The sequence below is a fragment of the Lissotriton helveticus genome, chromosome 5_1 (assembly GCF_964261635.1).
Source record: "Lissotriton helveticus chromosome 5_1, aLisHel1.1, whole genome shotgun sequence".
NCBI lineage: Eukaryota > Metazoa > Chordata > Amphibia > Caudata > Salamandridae > Lissotriton > Lissotriton helveticus.
In genome coordinates this window covers 1,641,235,894-1,641,260,822 of record NC_136065.1, presented here as the reverse complement: position 1 = coordinate 1,641,260,822, position 24,929 = coordinate 1,641,235,894, and the positions used below count along the sequence as shown (strand labels likewise).

General features: G+C 48.1%; 1 protein-coding gene across 1 annotated transcript in view; it reads left to right on the top strand.

The window, feature by feature from the left end:
* The first annotated feature begins 8,818 nt into the window (after positions 1 to 8,818).
* The window catches only part of LOC144752745 (solute carrier family 22 member 7-like), a 447,489-nt gene continuing 431,378 nt past the window's right edge, over positions 8,819 to 24,929 (top strand). The window contains exon 1 of the mRNA XM_078640602.1: positions 8,819 to 9,364. Within this exon, the coding sequence (XP_078496728.1) occupies positions 8,825 to 9,364 (540 nt within the window). The 5' untranslated portion in view covers positions 8,819 to 8,824. The remainder of the gene's footprint in view (positions 9,365 to 24,929) is intronic.

The following is a 24,929-nucleotide window of genomic DNA, read 5'->3' as shown; positions in this document are numbered from 1 at the left end:
CTGTGCATTAGAGGATGTTGATGTTGTGTGCGTGGATGATGTTGACCAGAGGCGTCTTGTATGCATTCCAGAGGGTAGGGTCGAGCGATGAACCATTAGCACTTTGCAGATGAGTTTGTGGGCTTCTAGGGGATTAAGGTGCCAGGGTCACAGCTTATGTTCTATGCATTACGAAGGAGCGGATTCAGCAGAAAGTGGGTCCTTGGGGGCCAATCACACGTATGTGCCTGATGAGAACGGGGATGGGAGATCATGTCAAATGCTGCAGAGAGGTCCAGAAAAACAAGACCTGCCGTGTCTCCTCTGTCAAGGATCATGCAGGTGTTGTCTGTGGCAGTGGTGAGTGATGTTTCTGAAGAGTGGTTAGGCCTGAATCCAGATTGCATGGTGAGCTGTGGTTGATGAGGTGGTCTGTGGTCTGTGAGGTGTTAGTTGAATAGTTTCTCTAACCATTGCCGGGTAAGATAAGAGGTAGATGGGTCTGTAGTTGTAAAGCTTGTCTGGGTCACCGGGTGGTTTCTTGAGCAGGGGCATGGTGGTGGCTTGTTTCCAGGTGTCCGTGAATGTGAGTGAATCGATTGAGGCATTGAGGATAGGTTAGTGCTTCACTAATTTGTAGGAGTCGTTTTGCAAATGTGTGATGAGGGCAAGGGTCAGATTTTCCCTCAAAGTGGTTTTTTTTATCAAGGTAGCAGTTGTGATGGCAGCCCACAAGGGCAGGGTTCGTTCCTCATCCATGATAGGAAGTTGAGTTGCAACGGTGAAGGGGTCTGGTTGAAGTTGCTGTATATCGAGATGATTTTGTTACAGAAGAATTCCGAGAGCTTGTTGCAAAGATCTTGTCGGGGATTGATTTAGCTGGAGGTGCAGTGAAATCTTTGATGAATGTGAAGATTTCCGTGCGGCATTAAGTGCTGTTGTTGATGTAACCCCGCAAGAGCTGTGAGCTCAATTGGTGTTCTATATCTGCTTTTGGTAGCTTCTTAGGTCTGAAACCCTTCTTGTAAACCAATCTAGTCTGTCTGTCCTGCTTGTCTAACTTTCTAGTTTGTTTCAGTGCTCTTGATTGACATACCTATATAGATATTAAACTATTATATTATTAATGGAAGCTGTGCCATTTATTCCAATTGCCTCATCCATCTGTCTGTCTGTCTGTCTGTCTGTCTGTCTGTCTGTCTGTCTATCCGTCCGTCCGTCCGTCCGTCCGTCCGTCCGTCCGTCCGTCCGTCCGTCTGTCTGTCTGTCTGTCTGTCTGTCTCTCTATCTATCTATCTATCTATCTATCTATCTATCTATCTATCTATCTATCTATCTACCTATCTGTCTGTCTGTCTGTCTGTCTGTCTGTCTGTCTGTCTGTCTTTCTATGCAAACCTCTCTATTTATCTATCTATCTTTTCTACCCTCTCTATTTGTATAACTATTAAACAAGCTCTAGCTATTTCTAATAAAGATGTGCTAAATCATCGCAAAAAAGCATTAGCAAAGGCAAGATGTAGGAAGCCAGAGGCAGACCAATATACTTTTTATGTCTGGGGTTATCCAATACCTTTTGATGTTACTGAAATAAAGTGCATACATTCGTGTTTATAGGGATTTTCAGACAGACTTCATTCATTAGTCGGGGGTTGTGTTATTTTACATTTTCTTTCACCAACTCAAGTAGACATCATGGGGCAATGGGTCATCCCACTTCATTCATTGGCTGACCACTGTGAGTTATGGCATGCTGCTCTTTCACAAGAAGCACATTCACACACAAGGTAGTTCCCTACAGTGTCAGGGACTACTATGCTAATGTGTGATTTTGAAAGACCAAATAACATTTTTGCCTTTAGTCATTGTTTCTCTTTAGGTTGATGAGGGCTGGGCAGCTTTCCTGACAATATCATTTTGCAAAACCCATGCCAGAACAAAACATAAATTGCCAAAGGCAAAAAGCTTGTTGACAATGCCAAATCTATTGAAGAAAAAAAGCCAATAAAGATCTTGAAATCCATATATTATAGCTAGGGCTCCCTGTTTTCCGTTTTTACTGATTTTTACAGATAAATACAGTCAGAAAAACATTTATTTTCCTGTCTGTATTTATTTTTAAATGTGGATAAAAATGGAAATTGGGTTGTGTTTTGAACAATTTTAAATGCTGTCAATCATGACTGCCAGGCCATTAGCTCTGTCGATCAAAAGGTAAGTGGGTTAAAAAAAATTAAAGGAATTTTAGTAAAAAGCCTTAAACAGCAATGGATATGCATGACCTTGATATAGAAATGTGCATGTTTTCTTATAAGAGCATATTTAATCATCAGAATACGTTTATATCCCTGAAACCTGTCAGTAGTTCAGGCATGAGTGTACATTTATTGGTCAAATAAATGTAGACATATACTCATCTCAGATAAAAAAATTTCAACAAACCCAAAATAAATATGGATAAATACAGAAAAAATTAGCAAAAAATAAATATGGATAAATACACACCGAAATGTAAAAAAAAAAAAACATAAAACCGGGAGACTAAATTATAGCAAATGTGTCTGGGGCCCACCTGATACAGATAGCCTGCAATGTGAAGAGAGAGGATTTTCAAGGTACTTATTAGGTGAACCCGCAATACTTTATAATGGGGTTAGATACTATCGAGGGCAAAATTGAAGTTTCCCCCAAAACTTTCGTGGAATTCCATACGGACAAATCCTAAAGCTTATCTGAACCAAAAAATTGATAATGTATTGTATTAACATGGATGCAAGATATAGGTTTACTTGGTTTAAATGGATTGGAAAACCTCTCTATGATTTAGTTTGTACTGACATTGTTGGCATGGAATGGAATCTCTCCAAGTTGAATAGGGTTGAGGCCAAAAAGGGGGTATCTAAGAAGAAAAAGAATGTATAGGGGGAATGCTAAACTTCATAAACTAAATATAGTGAGGCACACTGACAGGGTCCAACTGGCCAATAGGGTAATCAGACATTGCCTAAAGGGCTGCATTGAGGGGTCAGTGTGTGGGCCAGTTTTCTGGCTGTTATTGGCCCTGTTTTCTAAACTGGTGGGCAGGTTTTAACCCCTTGCACGCTGATGACGGAACCGCTCCGGCATCAGCTGCGGGTGCGCTGTGCTGATGACGGAGCGGTTCCGTCATGGCCCGCCCAATAGAACGCTCATGCGCGGTGCGAACTCCGCGCCTGTGCTGAGCGTTCTATTGAGCGGGGCGGGCCATGACGGAACCGCTCCGTCATCAGCATAGCTCAACCGACGCTGGTGACGGAGCGGTTCCGTCACCAGCATGCGGCCGCTGCGCGGCCGCCCCGCCCCCTTAGCACTGCGGCGGAATAGCCGCCGCAGTGAAGGGGTTAATTGTTGATTTCCCTTATATTACCACATTATTGCCTGTAGCAAGCACACATGCATGCAGTCTCCAATATCTTTGTTAAACATCTAGGCAGTGTTTCTTTACAAGTTCAAAACTGCCACAATTTGCAAATGAGGGTCACTTTTTTATCTATATGATTTGGTAATTTGGGAGGCACTTTTATTTTGGCTCCCGGGCCTATTTCTTGACCCAGATCAACCCTGAACACTGATGGGAAGAAATGTAGACAGAAGTATATAAATTGGGGAGAAGGAAAAGGGAATGTATAGATGTAGATGGAAGACAGAGGGAGCTAGAGAGAGAAAGAAGAGAGGGAAAGGAAAGGAAACAAAATGGAACAACAGCAGAGAGGGAGATGTATGAGATAGATAGGGGGAGGGAACACTGAAAAGAAAGTGAAGCTGTAGAAGTAATGGAGACTGAGGGAGAGGAAGGATAGAGTGACTAGCAGAGGGCCACAGATGGAAAGAGAAGAGGCTGGGGAGAGAAGTAAGAATCATGCAAAGACATAAGAGAGAAGAGAAAGAAGACACAAGTAGCTTGCTAGAAAGAAGAACAATAAAGAGATATGTGGGGTAGAAGAGACCAGAGGAGTAGGGGAAGGGACCAGGAGGAAGATAGATGAACGGCGATGAGGATAGAGGTAGTGTGAGAGAGAGAACTAAAATGGGATGAAGGCTCACAAAGAGAGAAGGATGTGTTGAGGCTGAGAGAGAGAGTGAGACAGAGAGAGTCTCGGGATGGGGTGATTGCAAACACTTAGGCATCCATCTCTGGCCCTATCACCTCACCTTCTCTTGAACTATTACCCTCTGAATCTTGGTCTGACTGCTGTAGCTCCACCAACATCATGTCCCAAGTATTGCGCAATGGGGTGTTTACGCAAGGCAGCTATCTCCTCCCTGTGCAGTGCGGCGTTTTCTACCTGCACCCATACCACCAATGAGCACTTCCAGTTATCAAGGGCGGGGGATGCCTATTTTTTCATCGCTTGTTGATTAGCCTTTTTGCAACAATGAGTCCTAAATCCATGAATCTAGGAGTGACTTTATGTATATACGGGCACATGCATCAATATTGCATTTTGCGATTCCTTAATTGCGAAAATTAAGGAATCGCAATTAAGGAATTGCAAAATGCAATGCATCAAAAAATCGCAAAAAAAATAGTGATTCCCTAAAATTCCTTAATTGAGATTCTCTAATTGAGAATCGCAATTAAGGAATACCACCCCATTCATTCCTATGGGCCTAAAGGCCCATAGGAATGAATGGGAATGACATTCTTAATTTGCGATTCACCATTAGAAATTCGCAAATTAAGAATGCAATTTCAAGGGTGCAGGGGTGTCGAAAGGACACCTGTTGCACCCCTGAAATTTGCCATTAAGTACATTTTTCACACACACATGCCTCAAGGGCATGTGTGTGTGTAAAATGGCACTTTGAAAAATGCACTTTTGTGCATTTTTCAAAGTTTTCGCAAATTACCATGTAGGTCAACTTCATGGTATTTTGCACCCCTTATTTGCGAATTCACACATTTTAAAAGTTTGATGCATTGCATTTAAGGAATCTCAATTTGAGATTCCTTAAATGCAATCGCGATTTAAGAAATCGCAAATTTGCGATTTCTTAAATTGCGAGAACAACAAAATGCATAATGAATCCCAAAAATGGAAATTGCATTCGCAAACGGTCGAATTTTGCGATTCGCACCGTTTACGAATGCAATTTCCTTTGATGCATGTGCCCGTTTGAGTCTAAGGAATAATCCCAGTATGCACCCTTCCCATGTATGCAGTTTGGGTCAATAAGTGTAAGCTGCCAGCGCTACTGTCACTTCCTGCCAATGCCATGAACAGAACCACATAATGTGCAGGAGGTCAGTGTCCTCCCGTGTGCAACGAGGACACGCCGACTACGTTAGTTGGAAGTACTTATTTAATTTGTCTGGAGATAGGTATGCCCTGTGTGTGATTTGCGTCTGTATGACCTGAAATTTGGTGTTTCGTGGTATCTGCATAGAGCTGGCCAGGATTGTGTTCCATTCTCCGTCCGTCCATGGAGTTCCCCGATCCTCTCCCCACCACGTACGCAGGGATGTCGGGAGCTGTAGAGTGTGGTTTAGCAAGGCTTCTGTCAGCCAATGTATAATGTGGCTTCCATTGCCCAATACGTGTAGGTACTGAATCAGCAGGTGCATTTGTGGTTCAGTATTTATGTTATGTTATATGCCTTTTATATAGCGCAAATCGCCTTCAGGTCTCTAAGCACTTCTAGAAAAAAGTGAGCAAGTCACTAGGGCAGAAATGGAATGGCAGCATCGGTGGCAGAAGTTACGCAGTTGTTAACACCTCTCTAAATAGGAATGTTTTTCAATGTGAGTGCCTTTATGATTGAGTGATACAGTAGGAATTGGCCCGCCGGCAAGTCGTACTCACAGGACAGTCTGCCAAAAGGTATCAGTGCATAAGTTGCAAAGTGTATAGATCTCTGCAGCGTGTCAGTGTGTAAGTGTGCTATTTTGATTACTCGCTTTGTTTCTCAGGGTACCCACAAGAGGCAGCCCTAGGGCATATGGGATTGTGTTTCTGCTGAGGTATAGGCTGTGTTTGTGGCAGAGATAGGGTAATTCCAGGTTGGACGGCGACAGGACGGAGGGTCGGGCCATTGGGTGAAACAGGTGGTGAAACTTGGACTGTGACCATGGTGGTTGTGACGTAGCCGTATCGGATAGATTGTGTCTAGAGAGCCATTTCGTAACCCATTGCAACTGCGCTGCCAGGTAGTAGAGCTCCATGTTTGGGACAGCTAGCCCTCATCTGCACGGAGGTGCATACTGCTTTCAGAGTGTTATTCTGTGGCAGCCTGAATTCCAGATGAAGCCCCAAATCAGATGTTCAAATCCCTGGAACATTTTAGTGGGGACATAGAAAGAGAGGTTTGTGAAGTAGTACAGCAGCTTTGGCAAAATTACCATTTTGGTCAAGGTAATTCTGCCCATCACATTTAGTGGTAGTGTTTTCCAGAATGTATCTTGTGCCCTGATGGAAGATATGGCTTTGACCAGATTACCCTCCAAAATGTCAGAGGGACAGTGGTATATTAAAATGCCAAAGTATCTGAAGGTGGATGGTTGCCATTTAAGGAGTGAATTATTTATTAGAAGGTCTGGGTTTCAGGTTTCACTCCCAAAGGGATACAAACACGACTTGGCCCAGTTTATCTTCAGGCCAGACGTCACTTCAGTTTCTCCGTTATGGTGGCCGGGATTCTATGTAGATCCCTGAGGTATTCAAAAAGATCGTCGGTGTATGACGTGACCTCATATAGACCCTCTCCCTGTTTGATCCCCGAGTCTCCCCCCCACCATGGAGTCGTGTTGCTAACGGCACAATGGCCAACGAGAACAACAACTGGAATAAAGGGCACCTTGTCTGATGCCTCTGTTAAATGGTTATGTTCTTTGAAGTAAATCTTCCCATGCGTATCCTGATAGTGGGTTGTGTGTAGAGCAACCTGAACAATTGTAGAAAGATATCTCCAAAGCCATAGTCGCGTATCACAACGAAGGGTTAGGGCAATTCGAGTAAGTCGAAGGCTTTTTCTAGATCCAGGAGCATGTATCTAGAGTTGGGCCAAGCACGTGTGGCGTACTCCTGGATTCTGAAGAATCCACGTATGTTCAGTAAAGTGTTCCAGGCAGGGACAAAGCCATTTTGATCAGGGTGCACTAATGCTTTCACCAGTGGTGCCAGTCTCGCAGCGAGGTTGGATGCTAATATTTTGTAGTCTATGTTAAGTAGGGCCAGCGGTCTATATGAGCCTAGTAGAGCCGGGTCTTTGCCTGGCTTGGGAAGGAAAACCAACAGTGCCTCCCTCTAGTGGAGTGGTGTGGCTCACTGGTTAGAGGCGGCAGACCCGGAAGCGGAGAACGGGCCAGGACCACGGTTCAATTCCTGACGCGGCAGGGTCGTGGACCAGGGTCAGCGGACTCGATAATTCTCGCCTCGGTGCCTACTCTAACAAGGGATCACACTCGGCAACTCTGGGCATTAGCTTGCCTCATCTCTACAACGGCCCCCCACATTTGCCGGTGATGCCTGGTTTCACCTTGGAGATACCCAGTAGGGACCATCTCACAGGGATAGCCAGGACGGGTTCCCTAGCAGTCTACAGCGCCACGACGTCTCAGCAGTGCGGGCAGCAGTGCGCTTTACAAGACACATACACATGACCTCTGTGTGCCCGTGAGCATGAACTATGCAAGTGTGGCGTTGTATACTCTTTTGAGTTGTGGCCCCAGTATCGAAGCGTTGGCCTTGTAAAAATGAGATGGCAGGCCATCCGGTCCCGGGGTTTTCCCCATGGCTAAGGAACGCATGGCAGCTAGAATTTCTTATATGCCTATTTGTGCGTCGGGCTCCATCCTCTGCTCTGGGGTTATTTTAGGGAGGGCGATTTCCAATAAATATTGGTTAATCTCTTTTGCCATTAGGGTGACTGTCGATTTATATAATTCAGTGTAATGCCGTGTGAATTCCTGATGTATGTCTAGTTATGAGTAAAGCAATGGGCCCTGTTGGGAGTGGATAGATGTGATAGGGGACCAGGTGTCCTCCTGCTTGATGAGCCATGCAAGCAGCCTGCCATTTGTATTTCCAGTACTATGTGTCTGCGCCAAATGTGCTGTGTAATTAAGACAGCAAAGTCTTTCCAGTAGGCGGGTGTGTTCTGCCCTGTTCTCACAAAGTCTTGTGTTAGACAGTGGGTCAATTGCTACACATTTTTCAACATGTGCTAACCATTTAACCAGGGCTCATACAACAGTCAACCTATAATCCAATGTCTTACAGGGCACCAATCACATGTTTTGCCAATGGTGTTTGTTGATACAGCTTATCTAAGGTCACCCCTACTAATAGGCACCCTCCTGCACCACACACAGCCTCCATCTATGGGGAGCTCCCACTTTCCACACTTCTGTTTGAAGCTTGTAGACAGACACTCATTCAGGTACTTGCAGTTCTCCTTCCTCTGAATACCGCTACCTATAGACCTGCCAGCTCTCCCTTCCCTTACTGGCAGTGTGTCCCTTTGAAGCCAGCTGCTACTTAATCAATCTTCTGTGGGTGGCCTAGTAACACTCCTATCTAAGCTACTTGCCATTGCATGCCACTCACCCCTCCATTGTTGCAACTCTCCTCCCCATTTGCTTTCTTTAGATTATACAAACCATCTGAAAATCTCTTTGAGTTTGCAGTAAGTCCTACCAATCAGCCACTCATTTAATGGCCAATGCACACTGCCCACATCCTTTGTGATTGATCTGTCAGTTCTCCTTTCTTCTGTCCACAGTGGGTGGACAGAAGAAAGATTGAGATTTAGTGTATTGACACTCACCCCTTTCTTTTTATGCCCCACAGTGAGGGTTCTAATTGGGATGAAGTTCGAGGAGCTCATAAAAGACGTTGGAGGCTTTGGAAAGTTCCAAATATTCATTCTGCTCCACGTAGCCATTTACCGAATCTCAATCACCGTCCAATTTGTGCTGCACAACTTCCTGGTGGTGGTGCCTCACCACTCCTGTGCCGTCCAGGATGGATTTGTGAATCTCACAGAAGAAGAACTGCTCCTCATCAGCATCCCCAGGGAGGCAGATGGGACTCTCAGCTCCTGCAAGATGTACAGAGAGCCCCAGTGGCACCTTCTGGAGAACTCTACCTGGAATCCAGCCAAAGACTCCACCTGGGGACCACCCAACAACTCTGTCTGGGGAACAGTCAGTGCCTCCTTCTGGGGAACACCTAATGCCTCTTCCTGGGGACCACTTAATGCCTCCACCAGGGGAACACTCAATGCCTCCACATTGGGGCCACACAGCACTTCCACATGGGGACCACCCAACAACTCCACCCTGCAGAGCTGCCAGCATGGCTGGACCTATGACCACTCCCAGTTCACCTCTACCATAGCCACTCAGGTAAGATTTACTTAGCTGGCAGCTGCTGCCATATAACCAGGATGAGTGTTAATGTTTGGGGAAAGCAGCCAGTATGTGCAAGGTGAAAATATGAGTACAATATTGTATAGTGACCCTCGCAAAACTAGCAGTGGAGAGAAAGAACTCGCAAAATTGCCAATGTAAAACCACCTTGGTATTTAAAGAGCAAGTATGAATTAATCATGGTGGTACAACTGACCACACCCCTATTGCCACAAGGTGTCACTGCGATGGTCACCATACTTGGCCGCAACACGATATGATACAAAATTGTCTGTAGCACAGGACTTGCACACATCAAAAAGAACGCAAATATGTTTAAAAAAATCTTTTTGAATGTAAATACACAATGGCGCATGTAGTAATTCTTCACGCATGAGTAAAATTACATCTACAGGAATTAGATTGGATACAACAAATACAATCATTATGGAAACAGACTAATATGATTTAGGATGAAACCTAATGAATTATGATGGTTAAAACCTTCTGCAAACCAAAAGTGCATCAGTGTTCCACAAAGTCATCAAAAAACTTATATTAAGAACCAAGTAAAACTTTGTAGGCTAGAATGGTTTACCTCTAATCCCAAAACATTTTGATGAGGAATAGGGTAGTGCTCTGAGGAGAACAACCCGAACTCTGTTCCAAACACCTGAATGTCAGTTTGCAGAACTTCAATTGTAAAAAGTTGTGCTTTCAGCAAGGGTAACAGAGTCCTCAGACATCCTCTCTGATCTGTTACAGTACAGACTGTACCATAACATACCATAAAATGATACGCCATACCGTACCATACCATACCACACAACTCCATACTATACCATACCACACCATACCATACCATACCACACCACACCACACCACACCACACGACACCACACCACACCATACCATACCATACCACACCACACCACACCACACCGTATCGTATCGTACCATACCGTACCGTACCGTACCATACCACACCACACCACACCACACCACACCACACCATACCGTACCGTACCGTACCATACCACACCACACCACACCACACCACACCACACCACACCGTATCGTATCGTACCGTACCGTACCGTACCGTACCACACCACACCACACCACACCACACCACACCGTACCGTACCGTACCGTACCATACCACACCACACCACACCACACCACACCACACCACACCACACCACACCGTACCGTACCGTACCGTACCGTACCGTACCGTACCGTACCATACCATACCATACCATACCATATCTTACTGTACAATGACAGGGCAGACCATATCAATATCATATTATCCAGTCAAGTCATCCTCACCTCCTTTCACCTCTGCCTACCCATGAACCTGCACGTCACTCTCACCACCCCTCATATCTCTACCCCTCAAGTCACCCTAACCTCCCATTATTTCTATTCCCGCCTGAACCCTCAAGTCACTCTCACCTCCAAGTACCGCTACACATCCCTGAACCTTCAAGCCACACTTGCTTCTATTTTCTTCTAGTCACCTCTGAGCCCACAAGTCACCCTCGCCTCCCCTTACTTCTACCCATCACTGACTCATCAAATCACCATCACCTCCCATTACCTCTACCCACCCCTGAACCATCAAGGTACTCTCACCTGCATTTACCCTCTACCCATACCTGAGTCCTCAAGTCACCCTCATCTCCCATTACCTCATTTACCCTGAACCCTTAGGTTACTCTCCCCTCCATTTACCTGTTCCATCCCTCAATTCTCAAGTCACACTAGTTTCCCTTTTCTTCTTGTCACCTCTAAGCCCACAAGTCACCTTCGCCTCTCCTTACTTCTACCCACCACTGACCCCCAAATCACCCTCTACTCCCTTTACCTTTAAACACTGCTAAACCCTCAAATCACTCTCACTACCTTTTACCTCTCTCCAGCTCTGAGCAGTCAAGTCACCATCACATCTACTCTCCCCTGAATCATCATATCACTCTCATTCTATTTTTACCTCTACCCACCTGAGACTCGCAAGCCACCCTCACATCCATTTACCTCTAACTACCTTGAGACCTCAAGTCACTCTCAGCTCCTTTACCTATATGTGAACCTTCAAGTTATATTCACCTTCATTTACCTATACCCACCCTTAAACTCTCAAGCCATCCTCACCTCCCCATACCTTTTTCCAACCCTGAACCCTCAACTATCTTTCCTCTACCTAGCCTTCAACCAACAACTCACTCTCGCTTCCCTTCACCCTCAGAAGAGCCATCAAGTCAACCTCACTTTCCTTCATACCTGACCACCCCTGAGCCCTCTGTCACCCTCACCTCCCTACCTTTGACATCCCATGAGCCCTCAAGTTACTCTCAGCTCGCTTCACCTCTATCTACCTGTGAATCCTAAATTCACCCTAAATTCCATTTACCTCTATCCATTCCTTGAACTCTCCAGCTGCCCACTCCTCCCCTTAACTTTTTCTATTGCTGAACCGTCAAGTCACCCTCACCTTCCTTCACCTCTACCCATACTTCAACCTTCAAGTCACTCTCCCTCCCATTACCTCTACTTACCCCAGAACCCTCAAGTAACTCTCACCTTCATTTACCTCTACCCAACCTTGAACACTCAAATTACCCTCACCTCTCATTTCTTCTACTCACCTGTGAACTCTCAAGTCACTCTCATCTCCAATTACCTACCCACCCCTGAACACTCAGTTTACCTTCACTCCCTTTACCTCTACCCACCCCTGAACTCTCAAATCACCTTCACCTCCCTTTACCTCTACTCACCCTAAGTCCACAAGTGACCCACACCTCGCCTTACGTCTACCCCCAAGCCCTCAAATCTCCTTTACCTCCATTTACCTTTAAAAAACCCAGAACCCTCAAGTAACCCTCACCTTCATTCACCTCTACCCACCCTTCACCCTTCAAGTCACTATCTCCTTGCATTACCTCTACTTACTACAGAGCCTTTAAGTAAATCTCACCTCCATTTGCCTCTACCCACCTTTGAACACTCAAGTCACCCTCACCTCTCATTACCTCTAGTCACCCCTGAACCCTCAACCCACACCTTAACACTGAAGTCACCCTCATCTTCCATTACCTCACTCACACCTGAACCCTCAAGTCTCCCTCCCCTCCAATTACTGGTACCCCTCCCTGAATTCTCAAGTCAATCTTGGTTCCTTTTTCTTCAATTCACCCCTGAGCCCACAAGTCACCCTCACGTCCATTTTTTTCTTTATATTCACTTCCATGGTTCATTACAGAACTTCAAGAAACAAGTAAACACAGATAGATATTCATAACTTTCTGATACCTGGTGCAGTCATGTACATTATCAATTTTACATGCAGTGGGTACGTTCTCAGTCCATCGTCTTAGCAGCTAAGGAAGTGTAGGAATGTAAATGTAAATGTGTAAATGTATTTGAGCTTGTAAAGCGCACTGCTACCCGTCCGTAGGTTTCCTGGAGCTGTATAACTCTGGGGAACCCGTCCTGGCTTTCCCTGTGGGATGGTCCCTGTTGGGAGTCCCCAAGGTGGAGCCAGGCATCCCCGGATTTGATGGGGCCGTTGTGGAGATTAGGCAAGCTAATGCCCAAAGTTGCCGAGTGGAACCCCTGATTAGAGTAAGCACCGAAGCGAGAATTATCGAGTCCGCTGACCCAAGTCCACGACCCTGCCGCGTAGGGAATTGAACCCTGGTTCCGGGCCGACTTCTGCTCCCGGGTCTGCCGCCTCTAACCGGTGAGCCACACTACTCCACATTTTTACAGACAGGGTTCAAGATTCAGCAGCCTATTTCTCCCAATTATCCTATGTTCTTGTGTATGTCACTCTTTACAATATTTATACTTTAGGGGTACTTTTCCCCAAAAATCCACGCCCAGTCCCCCAGCTCCCTCTTTGCCGTCCCCACATGCATTGATTCCCTTATGTGTTGCTTCCAGCCTTATCCAGGTCATCTTGGTGTTCAGCCAGGTAGGTTCGCCGCGGATCCCATATGTCGTGTGGTTCGGATGTAATCAGCATTAGCTCCATGTTTGTGAGTAGCTGCTCTTGGCAGTATATGAGGTTGTGTATCCATTCCTTAAATTTAGGTGCTCTTCCCCTCTATCACAGCGGTCATTGTCTCGGAATTGGAAGCAGTGGAGTCTAATCAGAGTGTAATATCAGGGATGTAAGAACTTAAAGTGTATGATTCGTAACCTGCTACTTGCTGAGACCTTCCAAATTTGCTGGCAGCAATATGCCCATTGGTGGTCATCAATGTTTTGTTTGTACTTGTATAGCGCACAGCTACCCGCAGTGGGTTTCCCGGCGCTTGTACGAATATCACAAGGGAACCCTTCCTGGCTTTCCCTGTGAAGTGTCCACTCCTGGGCACCCCCATGGTGCGGACCAGGCATCCCTCGCGTTTTGGGGGCCGTTGTGGAGACTAAGCAAGCTATTGCCCAGAGTTGCAGCACGGGACCCATGATAAGAATAGGCACTGAGGCGAGAATATCCGGTCTGGGGAATTAATGAGCCTGTGACCCGCCGAGGCAGGAATCGAACCCTGGTCCCTGGCCAGAGCTCTGTATCGAGGTCTGCCTGCTCTAACCATTGAGCCACACTTCTCAATGGGGGTTCCCATCTCCTCATCCCAGTGAACTTGCATGTTTAGTTTGGGGTCGGGACTGTTTGTCTGGGTGGTGCGATAGAGCATGGAGACCACATGTGGAGGTGCGGGGTTTTGCAACAGGGTATGCAATGGAGCCAACGCCGCAGGTCCTCGATCTTCCGAAGCATTTGTCAGCCGCCCACCTCGTGAGTAACTGGGAGGTCTGGGTGAGGCTATATTCCCAGCAACGGAAACTGTAGCATGGGTGTTTGTAACCTCTAAGGAAATTTCTGCCAGGCTATTTTCGTGCAATCGACTGTCGTCAGATTTTTCCCCTCAGTTGCTTAGTGGAGCCCAGGAATGCTGTGGTCGGAACGGGAAGCATGTATCCCTGCTCCACAGCTAAGTGTGGCATGTATGGTGGTGGGCAAATCCAATACGCTGCAAAGTGTGCTGGGAAACAACCTTTACAGCGCAACTTTTACAACGCACTACCATTACAACGAAACTTTTACAACGCAAGATCCATTACATCGCATGCCATTACAACGCAGTCATTACAACGCATACCATTATAACGCATACCATCACAACGCATAGTACCCTTACACTATCCAAAACTTACCCTACTGTTGCACCCCCTGGAGTTAGAATAGTAATTGTTACCCCTACACTATCCAACACTTACCCTACTTTTGCACCCCCTGAAGTTAGAATAGTAACTTTTACCCCTACACTATCCAACACTTACCCTACTGTTGCACCCCCTGGAGTTAGAATAGTAATTTTTACCCCTACACTATCCAACACTTACCCTACTGTTGCACCCCCTGGAGTTAGAATAGTAATTTTTACCCCTACACTATCCAACACTTACCCTACTTTTGCACCCCCTGAAGTTAGAATAGTAACTTTTACCCCTACACTATCCAACACTTACCCTACTGTTGCACCCCCTGGAGTTAGAATAGTAATTTTTACCCCTATAGTATCCAATACTTACCATACATGCAATGTAATGGTATGTGTTCTAATGTTATGCGTTGTAAAGCTAGTATGCGTTGTAATGAAAAGCGTTGTAAAGGTAGTTTTTAGACAATTCGTTGTAATGACATGCGTTGTAATGGTAGTTTTTAGAAAATTCGTTGTAATGGCATGCGTTGGCGTGGAATGCGTTGCAAAGGATTTTGCGTTGTAAAAAATGCGTTGTGAAGGCATGCATTGTAAAAGTATGCGTTGTAATGTTATACATCCAGTGTGCTTGGGCACATTGAAAATAGAGATCCATGTCAGGTGCCCTCTAGCAAAGGGCTGGGTCAAAAGCTCCCATTTCATCCTGGGCTGCTTCCCTCCCGACGCTAATCAAGTCAATTGGGTCTTTAGAGTTTTGAAAAATTGCCTACTGGGTGCATATGGAATATTAATGAACAGGTGGAGTGGTTTTGGGAGTATTATCATCTTTATCAGGGTGTTCCGTCCTGCCAGCGACAGGGGCTTAGAGATCCATCTTGTGATGGACTCCATCAGGGCTTCCAGCGTTCGCCCTTAATTATTGCGCATCAGCTACGCCTTGCCTCTTGCTATCGTGATCCCTAGATATTTAACGTCTGCTTCACACCATTTTAGTGGTTAATCAGGAGCAAATCGTTGGACAGCCTGGGTCAGGGGGGTAATTTGGAGTTTTCTCCAGTTGATGTTTATTCCAGCGAACATTCCAAAATTGACAAGTTCCCTTAGTAACGGATTGAAGCTAATTTTGGGTTCCCGTATGTAAAATGTTATGTCGTCTGTGTAAAGGGACACTAGAATGTGCCTGGTTGGATACTGCGGTACAAAAGGGGGTGGTGATGGACGGAGCATCTGAACCAATCAAACACTCACACCCAGTCAACAGATCTGGGTTTAATCCATCACCGTTCTTGAGCCCACTCTGCCATCCCAGTTCAGACATGGCCATATGCAAATCAGTCTGACCCTGTGCCTCATGGGAACAGTCCAGCCTGAACTGCCAAGCCATGTCTTCCCTGGACCGGAAACAAGCTTCAGAGGACCGGTTTCTGGCATTTCAGCCGTCTTTAGCCCGGCTTGCTTGAATCCAGTGGCAAAGTGAGCAAGGTACTCACGTCTGAGCATACCCTGCCAACTTATGGCGAACAAAGCGGTACAAAAGGGGTGCAGCTCATATTCCCTGTGATACTGTCGGAGCTTGGCTGCCAGTGACTCCACAGCAACTGGTCTCTACCTTCACACGTCTGTCTCCTTCCCGTCAGAGGCTGACAGCAGAGTTGCCATCGGCGGTTTAATGCTTGTGTCGGCTGTTACCTGCTCCCAGTTTGGTGAGCTAGGTTCAGCGGCGCAACTCTTTCCAAGTAGCTGCCATTTTAGGCGATCCGTGTCTGCTGCTAGTAGCGCTCATGCTTAGTCACCATTCAGTGCTGTTTTTATAAGCAGTTGTGCTCCTCCATCTGCTCAGTGGGCCATACGCTTCTTCTACGGCTCTTTTTGGATGCTAAATTCAGACTGATGTGGCAGGATAATGTTGCTTAATGTTCCCGGGCGGCAAGAGCCTCACGCAAATGTGGCCATCTTGCTTGTGCACCATCTAGCGCCCAACCCTCGCCTCCCTTTACCTTTAAAAACCACTGAACCCTCATTACCGCTACTTACCCCTGAACCATCAAGTTACTCTCACCTCCAGTTACCTTAACCCACCCCTGAACGCTCACCGAATGCCCGAGGCCTCAATTCACCCTCACATCCCTTTACCTCTACCCACTCTTCAGCTCTCAAGTTACTCTCAGCTCTCTTTACCTACCTGTGAACTCTCAAGCCACCCTCAGTTCCCCTCACTTTTACCCTTCCCTGAAACCTCAAGTCAACCTCACCTCCCTTTACCTCTACCTAAGCTTCAACCCTTAAGCCACCATTGTTACTCTTTAGCTCTACCTTCCCCTAAACCATCAAGTTATACTTGCCTACCTTTACCACTATTTACCCCTCAATTCTCAGGTCACCATTGCCTACCTTTACTTTTAGCCACCCCTGAGCTCTCAAGTCACCCTTGGATCCCCTTACCTCTACCCACCCCTAATTCCTCAAGTCACCCTCCCTTACCCTTACCTCTACCCACCCCTAAGCCCTGAAGTTACCTGCATCTTCCATCATATATGTCCAACCGTGTGCCCCTTGTCGCCCTCACCCACATGAGCCTTTAAGTCTCAGCCCCCTTTACTTCTATCCACCTGTGAATATCCACATCACAGTCACGTCGATTTACCTCTACCCACTCTTGAACTCTCAAATCACCCGCACCTTCCATTAATTTTATCCATCCCTGAACCCACAAGTCACCCTGGCCTCAACTTCATTTACCTCTACCCAGCCTTCGACCATCAAGTCACCCTTGCCTACCTTAACCTCTATCCAGTCTTAAACCCTAAGGTCACCCTCACCTTACTTTACCTTTAATCACCTCTAAGGCCCCAGGAAAAACCTTGTCCCAATTTACCTCAATCTACCCATGATTTTCAAGTCACCCTAACCTTCCTTTACCTCAACCCATTCCTGAAACCTCAATCACCCCTTACCCCATTACCTCTACCCACTCCTGATCCCTAAAACCCGCCTACCTCCCATTACCTCAACAATTCCCTAAACCCTAAAATCACAATACTTTTTATAAACACATTTTTATTGATTTACAAAAGCAATACACGAGTCGTTCAGCACTACATCATAATAATCTAGGATTACATCCACAAAGTTGCGCTACCCAGTATGCAGAACAAAATGGAATGAAATCGGACAATCCCTTTTTGGCTAGACCTCCCCCCGACCATTTCCCCCAGACTCTACGATATTTCTTGAGACACCCATGTGCCACAAACATGACTTTCTCCTGTCTGGCCCTCCAGTCCACTCCAGTCCGCCATCGCCCCACACTCGGGGTTCTGGACATTTCCAGGAGGCCACAATGTCTCTCTTGGCAACCACCATACCTGTAATAAAAAACAACTTCTCATTCCTAGACCCATCCAACCCATCAGTGATGCCCAGGATCATGTGCTTTGGGTCATGGGGGACCTCCCATCCTAAGACTTTGGTGTGTTCTTCCTGGATGTCTCTCCAGAATCGCGGTAGGTGGGGGAAGGCACATACCACATGGCGGACGTCAGCTGGTCATGGCCACACCTAGTGCAGGCTGAGGTCGGACTAAACGCCGCCCGATGAAGGCGCACCGGGGTGAGGTATGCGGTGTGTAAATAGTAGAGCTGCTCCAAGCGCAGCCTAGCAGATGTGGTGACCGTTCTGGGGGCCATAAGGGCATCACACCAGTCCTCCTACTCCAAGGGGCCCACCTAGTCCTCCCACTGAGCCCGCAGTCGGTCTAGGGAAGTAGGGGTATTGTTGATCAGTGTACGGTAAATGCGGGAGATGCCACCCTTCCCCAGATCCCCAAACATAATCTGAGCTTCAGGCGGGCTGTGATCAGGAAGCCGTGTACCTGTTGTAAGGTGTGTGTGGAGGGCGTGCCGCAGTTGCAGATGAAAATCAAAAAAAATTCAACGCAAAAAGTATGGTGTTTTAAAAAAAAAAAATCCTGAGTTGTAAAATACTGCATGGTAAAGGTACAAATACTTATCTGTGTGTTACTTACCTGCATGGTAAAGACTGCAAGGTAAAGGCCTTGAATCGTAAAGGATGCAAGTTAAAGAATGCTTCCCCTCAGGCAGAACACTATGGTTTTAGGGGTGTTAGGTTTGTTTGATTTCCTTCAATATGTTTAGTGTGCCCCTTCTCCTGTCTGACAGTTGGCCCTTGCCCCCCCTACACAGGATACTTTAGGTCTCGCCGGAGTTAGAGCATGCACTGTCAGTTGTAAGACATTTAGTTTACTTAGGGGACTTCGAGCCTGCCTGTTGCTTACCATTTGTTGGCTTTATCATCACTCTCATTTCCTTGCTTTCCCTTGGTCAGCAAGTGCCGGCTTTACTTCCTCTTCTGGAGCATGGCTTTCCTTGTCCATTATCCGTGCACTGCAGTACTCTTTGGGGAATATTACCAATAAGTTGCGATATTTATCGCTAAATAGGCTTAGCGACGATTTTTTTATCGCTGAGCATCGCCGGAATTTATCTCTGAGATAACGTGCTATTAGCAACGGTTCAACGTTTATCTCCAAAGCAATAAATTCACCGGCGATAGCGGCGAAATGCGTGAATATCGCTGAGAATACAACGATATTCACGCATTAGCGTCGAAATGCTCTTAGCCATGTTATCCACCTGCCATTGGATAACATGGCTAAGAACTGGTCTGAGCAGGCGTTAGTTTTTGGTGATAACGTGAATATTTCCATCGCTACGCTTGCCTTGCTAATAGGCGATAGCAACGTTAGCGACTGCTTACAGGTTGGGTACGCCCACTTTGCATGTTATTAGCGATAAATATCGCTGACATGCAAAGCGGGCCCCAAACTGCTCGCTATCGCCTAAAAGCTGTTGCTAACATCAGTTAGCGACAGCTTGCTAATAGAGCAATAGAATTATCGCTGCTTAGCGGCCGAAAACGGCCGCTAAACCAGCGATAATTGCCTATCGCCGGGGGGCGTGGCCACGGCGGCGATCGGAATGGCTGCCTTTCCATGAAGCTCCTCCACGCGGGCTCCTGACGACGGCGGCCGAGATGTAAACCGGCATTCCAGCTTCCCACATCTGTACGGCTTCGAACGCTGATGTCGCCCTGACCAACTCTGCGACTTTGGAGATCGCAGGGACGGCCTGGGGAGAGTGTAGGGCGGAGGAGAATCGGGCCTCCGGACCTCGGCGCCATCTTCTCTTCTGCGCCGGATTGCTGGTGAGTGCCGCGCGGGGTCGAGACACTGGGCCTTCGCCCCCACGGTCATCTGCTGCGGTGTTTCACGCGTGCCGCCTGCCTGTTTAGGGCTCCCGGGTGGGGGCTGCTGGTTCCCGATACGGTCGCGGCCCTTTGGAGACGCTCGCGGTGAGGCGGCGGGGGTGTGTGTGCTCGGGGGCCGGACGACCGCGGGGCGCTTCTATGCGATCTTAGGCGGCCCCGCCTGTAAACACTCGTAGATCTCTCGAACCCCTCCATTCCTCCTGCTCTACCAGACGGGAGAGGGCCGCCCCCCACTCCGCCATTTTCCGAGGGTGATTTCTTCACATCGCACCGTACATCGGGCCTTGGGCCTGCGGCGACTGCCCCAACCCACGTTCATCTGGACCGGCGCTGCCTGATTCCTGTACCCCTTCGGTTGGTGGACGCTGCTGACTCTTTCTGGCACTTTCTGGCGCTTGGATCGGTTCCGCCTTGCCGACCCACCCTCACCACCACTCCCAGCACATCCTCGACCTGCGGGCGACCGTGGAGATGGGGAAGAGAGACCCCAACCAAAGGAAGCTTAGTTTCGACAAGACCTCCCTTCTCTCCGCGGACCCTCCGCCTGGTTCGTCGGCCGGGGCCTCCAGCGCCACGGACTTGGGAGACGCGGCGACTATGGTCGCTACCATGATGGGTGAAATGCGCGCAGGCTTCAAGGCGCTTGACTCCCGCTTCGACAGCCTAGACCAGAAATTGGCGGACTTGGGCGCAAAGGTGCAGGACCATGACAAAAGGCTTGACGTGGCTGAGTCGCAAATATCAGATATTGAGGATGGTGCTTCGAAATCGCTTAAACGACTGGAGCGGGAGGAAAAAAATTTGAAAGACGTGGCCATTAAAAACAAAGATTTGGAAGCGCGCAGTAGGAGCAATAACATTCGAATCCTTGGCGTGGCAGAATCAACAGCCACGGGTCACTTCGACGTGTTTGTCGAAACTCTACTGATCGAACTGTTCGGCAGAGACACATTCACAACTGGCTTTGTGGTTGAGCGTGCACATAGGTCTCTGGGACCTCAACCCAAACCCGGCCAATTGCCGAGACCCATTATCGCCAGGATCATGAACTTCTGTGACCGTGACGCGGTGCTGCACGCGGCACGAGCTGCTGGGGAGATACAATGGCAGGGCAGCAAGCTGTCCTTCTTCCCGGACTTCACAATGATAGTACAGGAAGCACGTCGCAAGTATAACGGAGTTAAATCCGCCCTCCGGAACTTGGGCCTGAAATATGGTATGCTATACCCAGCTAGGGTGAAGGTGGATGTGAATGGTAGATTTCGTATTTTCGACTCACCAGCTGATGCCCAAGAGTTCTGTCACAACTACAAGAAGCGGGGTACAGCTGCTGCTGCAGGCACTCCTCCCAATTCTCCACTCCGAACTGACACGCAGTCCAGCGCTGACCTTTTTGCTGACGCCGGCCTGGGCTGAACACTCTGCATTGACTTTCTCTGCACCCTCGTTGACACGATGTAGTCTAGATGTGGACTCACTAACGTTCATTGCATAGGCCTCCGATTGGGTGGCCGCCTGTTCGGGTGCCCGCATGGAGTGGTGTTGCCACCTCCAATGGCGCGGGCCATGATGTTGCTATCTACTGGGGTTTTCTCATTTCTTTCTTTGCAGTTTTATTATTTGTTTTACACATTATCTCTTTTGTTGCTTTGCATTATGGTTCAGCGATGGTCCAGGGATTGCCTCTCATGGGGTTCTGGGAGGCTGGGAGGTGGGTGGGAGATGGGGGTTTGTTTTCTTTTATTGGTCACGTAGGTTTCAACCCAACGGCAGGTGCCGTTTGAGCATTCAGTCATATGCACGATTGCTACAGACTATATTGACTATGGAAATATGCCCGGGATAGGTCTGCGGCCTGGTCCTTCCAAACTGACCTTGATGTCCTGGAATGTCCGGGGATTGAATACCACGAGGAAGCGCAAACAGGTATTGGCCTAGGCGGCGCGACATGGGGGTGATGTCCTCTTTCTGCAGGAAACTCATTTGATATAACAGGATGTGGAATCGGTGGCTAAAGGATGGGGGTCACACAGAGTGTTTTCCTGCTTCAGCAGATTTGCTAGGGGCGCAGCGATCCTGGTGCACAAACGACTCCCGTTTATAATGACTGGGAACAGGACGGATGGGGAGGGCAGATATGCGCTTGTCATGGGCATGCTATTCGGATACAGGATTGCACTGGTGGTTGTGTATGGTCCGAATGTGGATAACCCTGTTTTTTTTCAGGAGCTACAATTGACACTGCTGCACTCCGACATTGACTTACTGGTTATGGGAGGGGATTTTAACATCTTGATGAATCCAGACAGAGATAGCACATCCCCCTCTCCCGACTGCAAGCCAACGTCCCGTGCTGTACTGGCGGACATTTGTTCCCACTTCTCCCTAGTGGACATTGAGGCCAGACTGCACAGTCACACCCCGGCCTACACGCATCACTCAGGCATCCACAACACCAGCACTAGAATTGACTACTGGCTCCTGTCCCCGGGTGTCGCGGGCTGGGTGGTGCGCCTCTCCACGTTGCCTCGCACTCTCTCCGACCACTCTCCCATTGTCTTGACTCTGGAGATCCCCAGATTAGGAGGGTATGAAAGACAGTGGCGATTCCCCGGCAGGGCTTTACTAGACCCGACTTTCAAGGAAGCCATACGTACTGCTATTGACGACTACTTTGACATAAATACTGGCTCTGTTGACTCCTGGTCCACGCTATGGGAAGGCTTCAAAGCCACACTACGTGGGGTCTGCATCACTAAGAGTGTGTGTTCCTTGCGAGAGATTCGCTCCACCCTGACCCGCATTGAGGCGGATATCCTTGAATTAGAGAGGGAGACTCTTCAGACTCCTACGGCGGATAGCGAGGCTAAACGCCTGACACTGCTTTTGGAGTTTCGGGACGCAGCGGACAGAGAGGTGAAGTTCATGGGCAAATACCACAAAGCGCGTCAATACGGGGAAGGAGACAGGCCGGGCAAACTGTTGGCGCAGATGCTTCGCCCACCACACCAAGCTGCATACATTACAGAGGTAATTGACGCTCAGGGTACGCACCAACATTCCACCCCCGAGATATCCAACGCCTTCCTGTCATATTACAAGATCCTCTACACTTCCACACTCACGGGCGATCACTGCCACCCGGGTTCATATTTGAATGAAATCGCCATGGTGTATCTAGATAAAAACATGCAGGAGTTTTTAGCCATGCCCATTCTACCGGATTTTATAAATGAGGCGATTGATTCCTTGCGTAGCTCTTCAGCCCCTGGCCTCGACGGCTACACAGCTGACTTCTACAAAGAGTACAAAGAAGGACTTGTACCTAAACTGGTTGGGGTGTACGCAGAGGCGTTGGAGTCGGGCATTCTACCACCCACGCTCCGTGAGGCGGTCATTGTTCTACTTCCCAAACCAGGCCGCGACCCCACGCTGTGCAGCTCCTATAGGCCCCTGTCCCTCTTAAACCTTGATTACAAAATTCTGGCCAAAGTCCTTGCAATTCGACTGGCGCTTCTAGTGGACACCATAATTTCGCCGGCTCAGTCTGGTTTCGTGCCACACCGATCCACTTCTCTGAACCTTCGGACACTATTTTCGGTTTTACACAAAATCGAACCCTCCACACCGGCTGCAGCAGTGTTCCTGGACGCCGAAAAAGCGTTCGACACCCTGGAGTGGCCTTTTTTTCTGTCTATCATGAGGAGAATGGGGATGCCTGCTATGTTTGTGGCGACGGTCGACTTACTGTATTCAGCTCCCACCGCCCACATACGGATAAATGGCACCATCACTGACAACTTCACACTTTTACGGGGCACCCAGCAGGGTTGTCCCCTTTCCCCGCTCTTGCTCATCATAGCGATGGACCCCCTGGTGTGACATTTCCAGGAGAAGCATCTGCACCGAGGTCTCCAGTTTCGTACCGGCCCCCTGCTGATCTCGTTATATGCCGATGACACAGTTCTGTACGTACGCACTCCCCAGTCCAACCTGGAACCGCTTTTGGCGGAGCTTTCCCGGTTTGGAGACTACTCGGGCCTGAAGATAAACTGGCATAAGTCAGTAATGTTCCCGCTCACCCCCTCCACCGTGCAGTGGCCCTGCCCATTCCCTTTGGAATGGTGTACAGATTCTGTGAAATATTTGGGAATACATGTTCACCTCGACACGGTTTCCATTATCCGGCTGAACTACGGCCGCGCCCTGGATTTTTTAGAAGACAACACGGAGCGCTGGATTCGCCTCCCGCTATCTATGGCTGGGCGGATTGCTATCATTAAAATGGTCGTCCTTCCCAGGTTTTTGTACCTCTTTAACAATCTGCCGATTCCCCTCACCAAGATTTTTTTCTCCAAACTCCGATCCTCCCTTTTGCGCCTGATATGGGGGGGCAGGAACCCGCGTGTGTCCTGGCATACACTAACGCTTCCTTACGAACGAGGCGGCTTCGGAGTGCCTGACTTTTTTTTGTATTACTTGGTAGCGCAGTGCGCATATGAGTACCCTTGGTTTCACCCTGATGCCAGGATACCTCATTTGCGGCCGGAGGCAGACTTGGCGCTCCCAGTGGCCCTCTCCTCCGTCCTCCCGAAAGGTCTTCCCCGGGACCAACAGGACATACAGCCATTGTCCACTACTTGCTGGGCCTGGGACAAACTTCGACGCCTCTTACAGCTCGAGAAACTATATTCGCCGGCATTGCCGTTGCCCAATCCCCACTGGCTCCCGATCACAGGCGATGCGATGGTGCAACACACGCTCTCCAAATATCAACTATGTACTGTGGGTGACCTTTTCCCGGGCGGGCATGCATTTTCCCTCACTGAGGATCCCCGCTTCACAGACAGGACCTTCATGGACTCATTCACACTGACCAGACTTCGTTCGATGCTTAGGGCGGAATTCCCCACATTTCCACTCCCTCCTGATGACACCCCCGCGCTCACATTCATAATCCAACACCAGACTGGGGCGCATGTAGTGTCTAAGCTATACAAGCTGTGTCTGGCCTCAGTTCCCTCACTCGACACTAA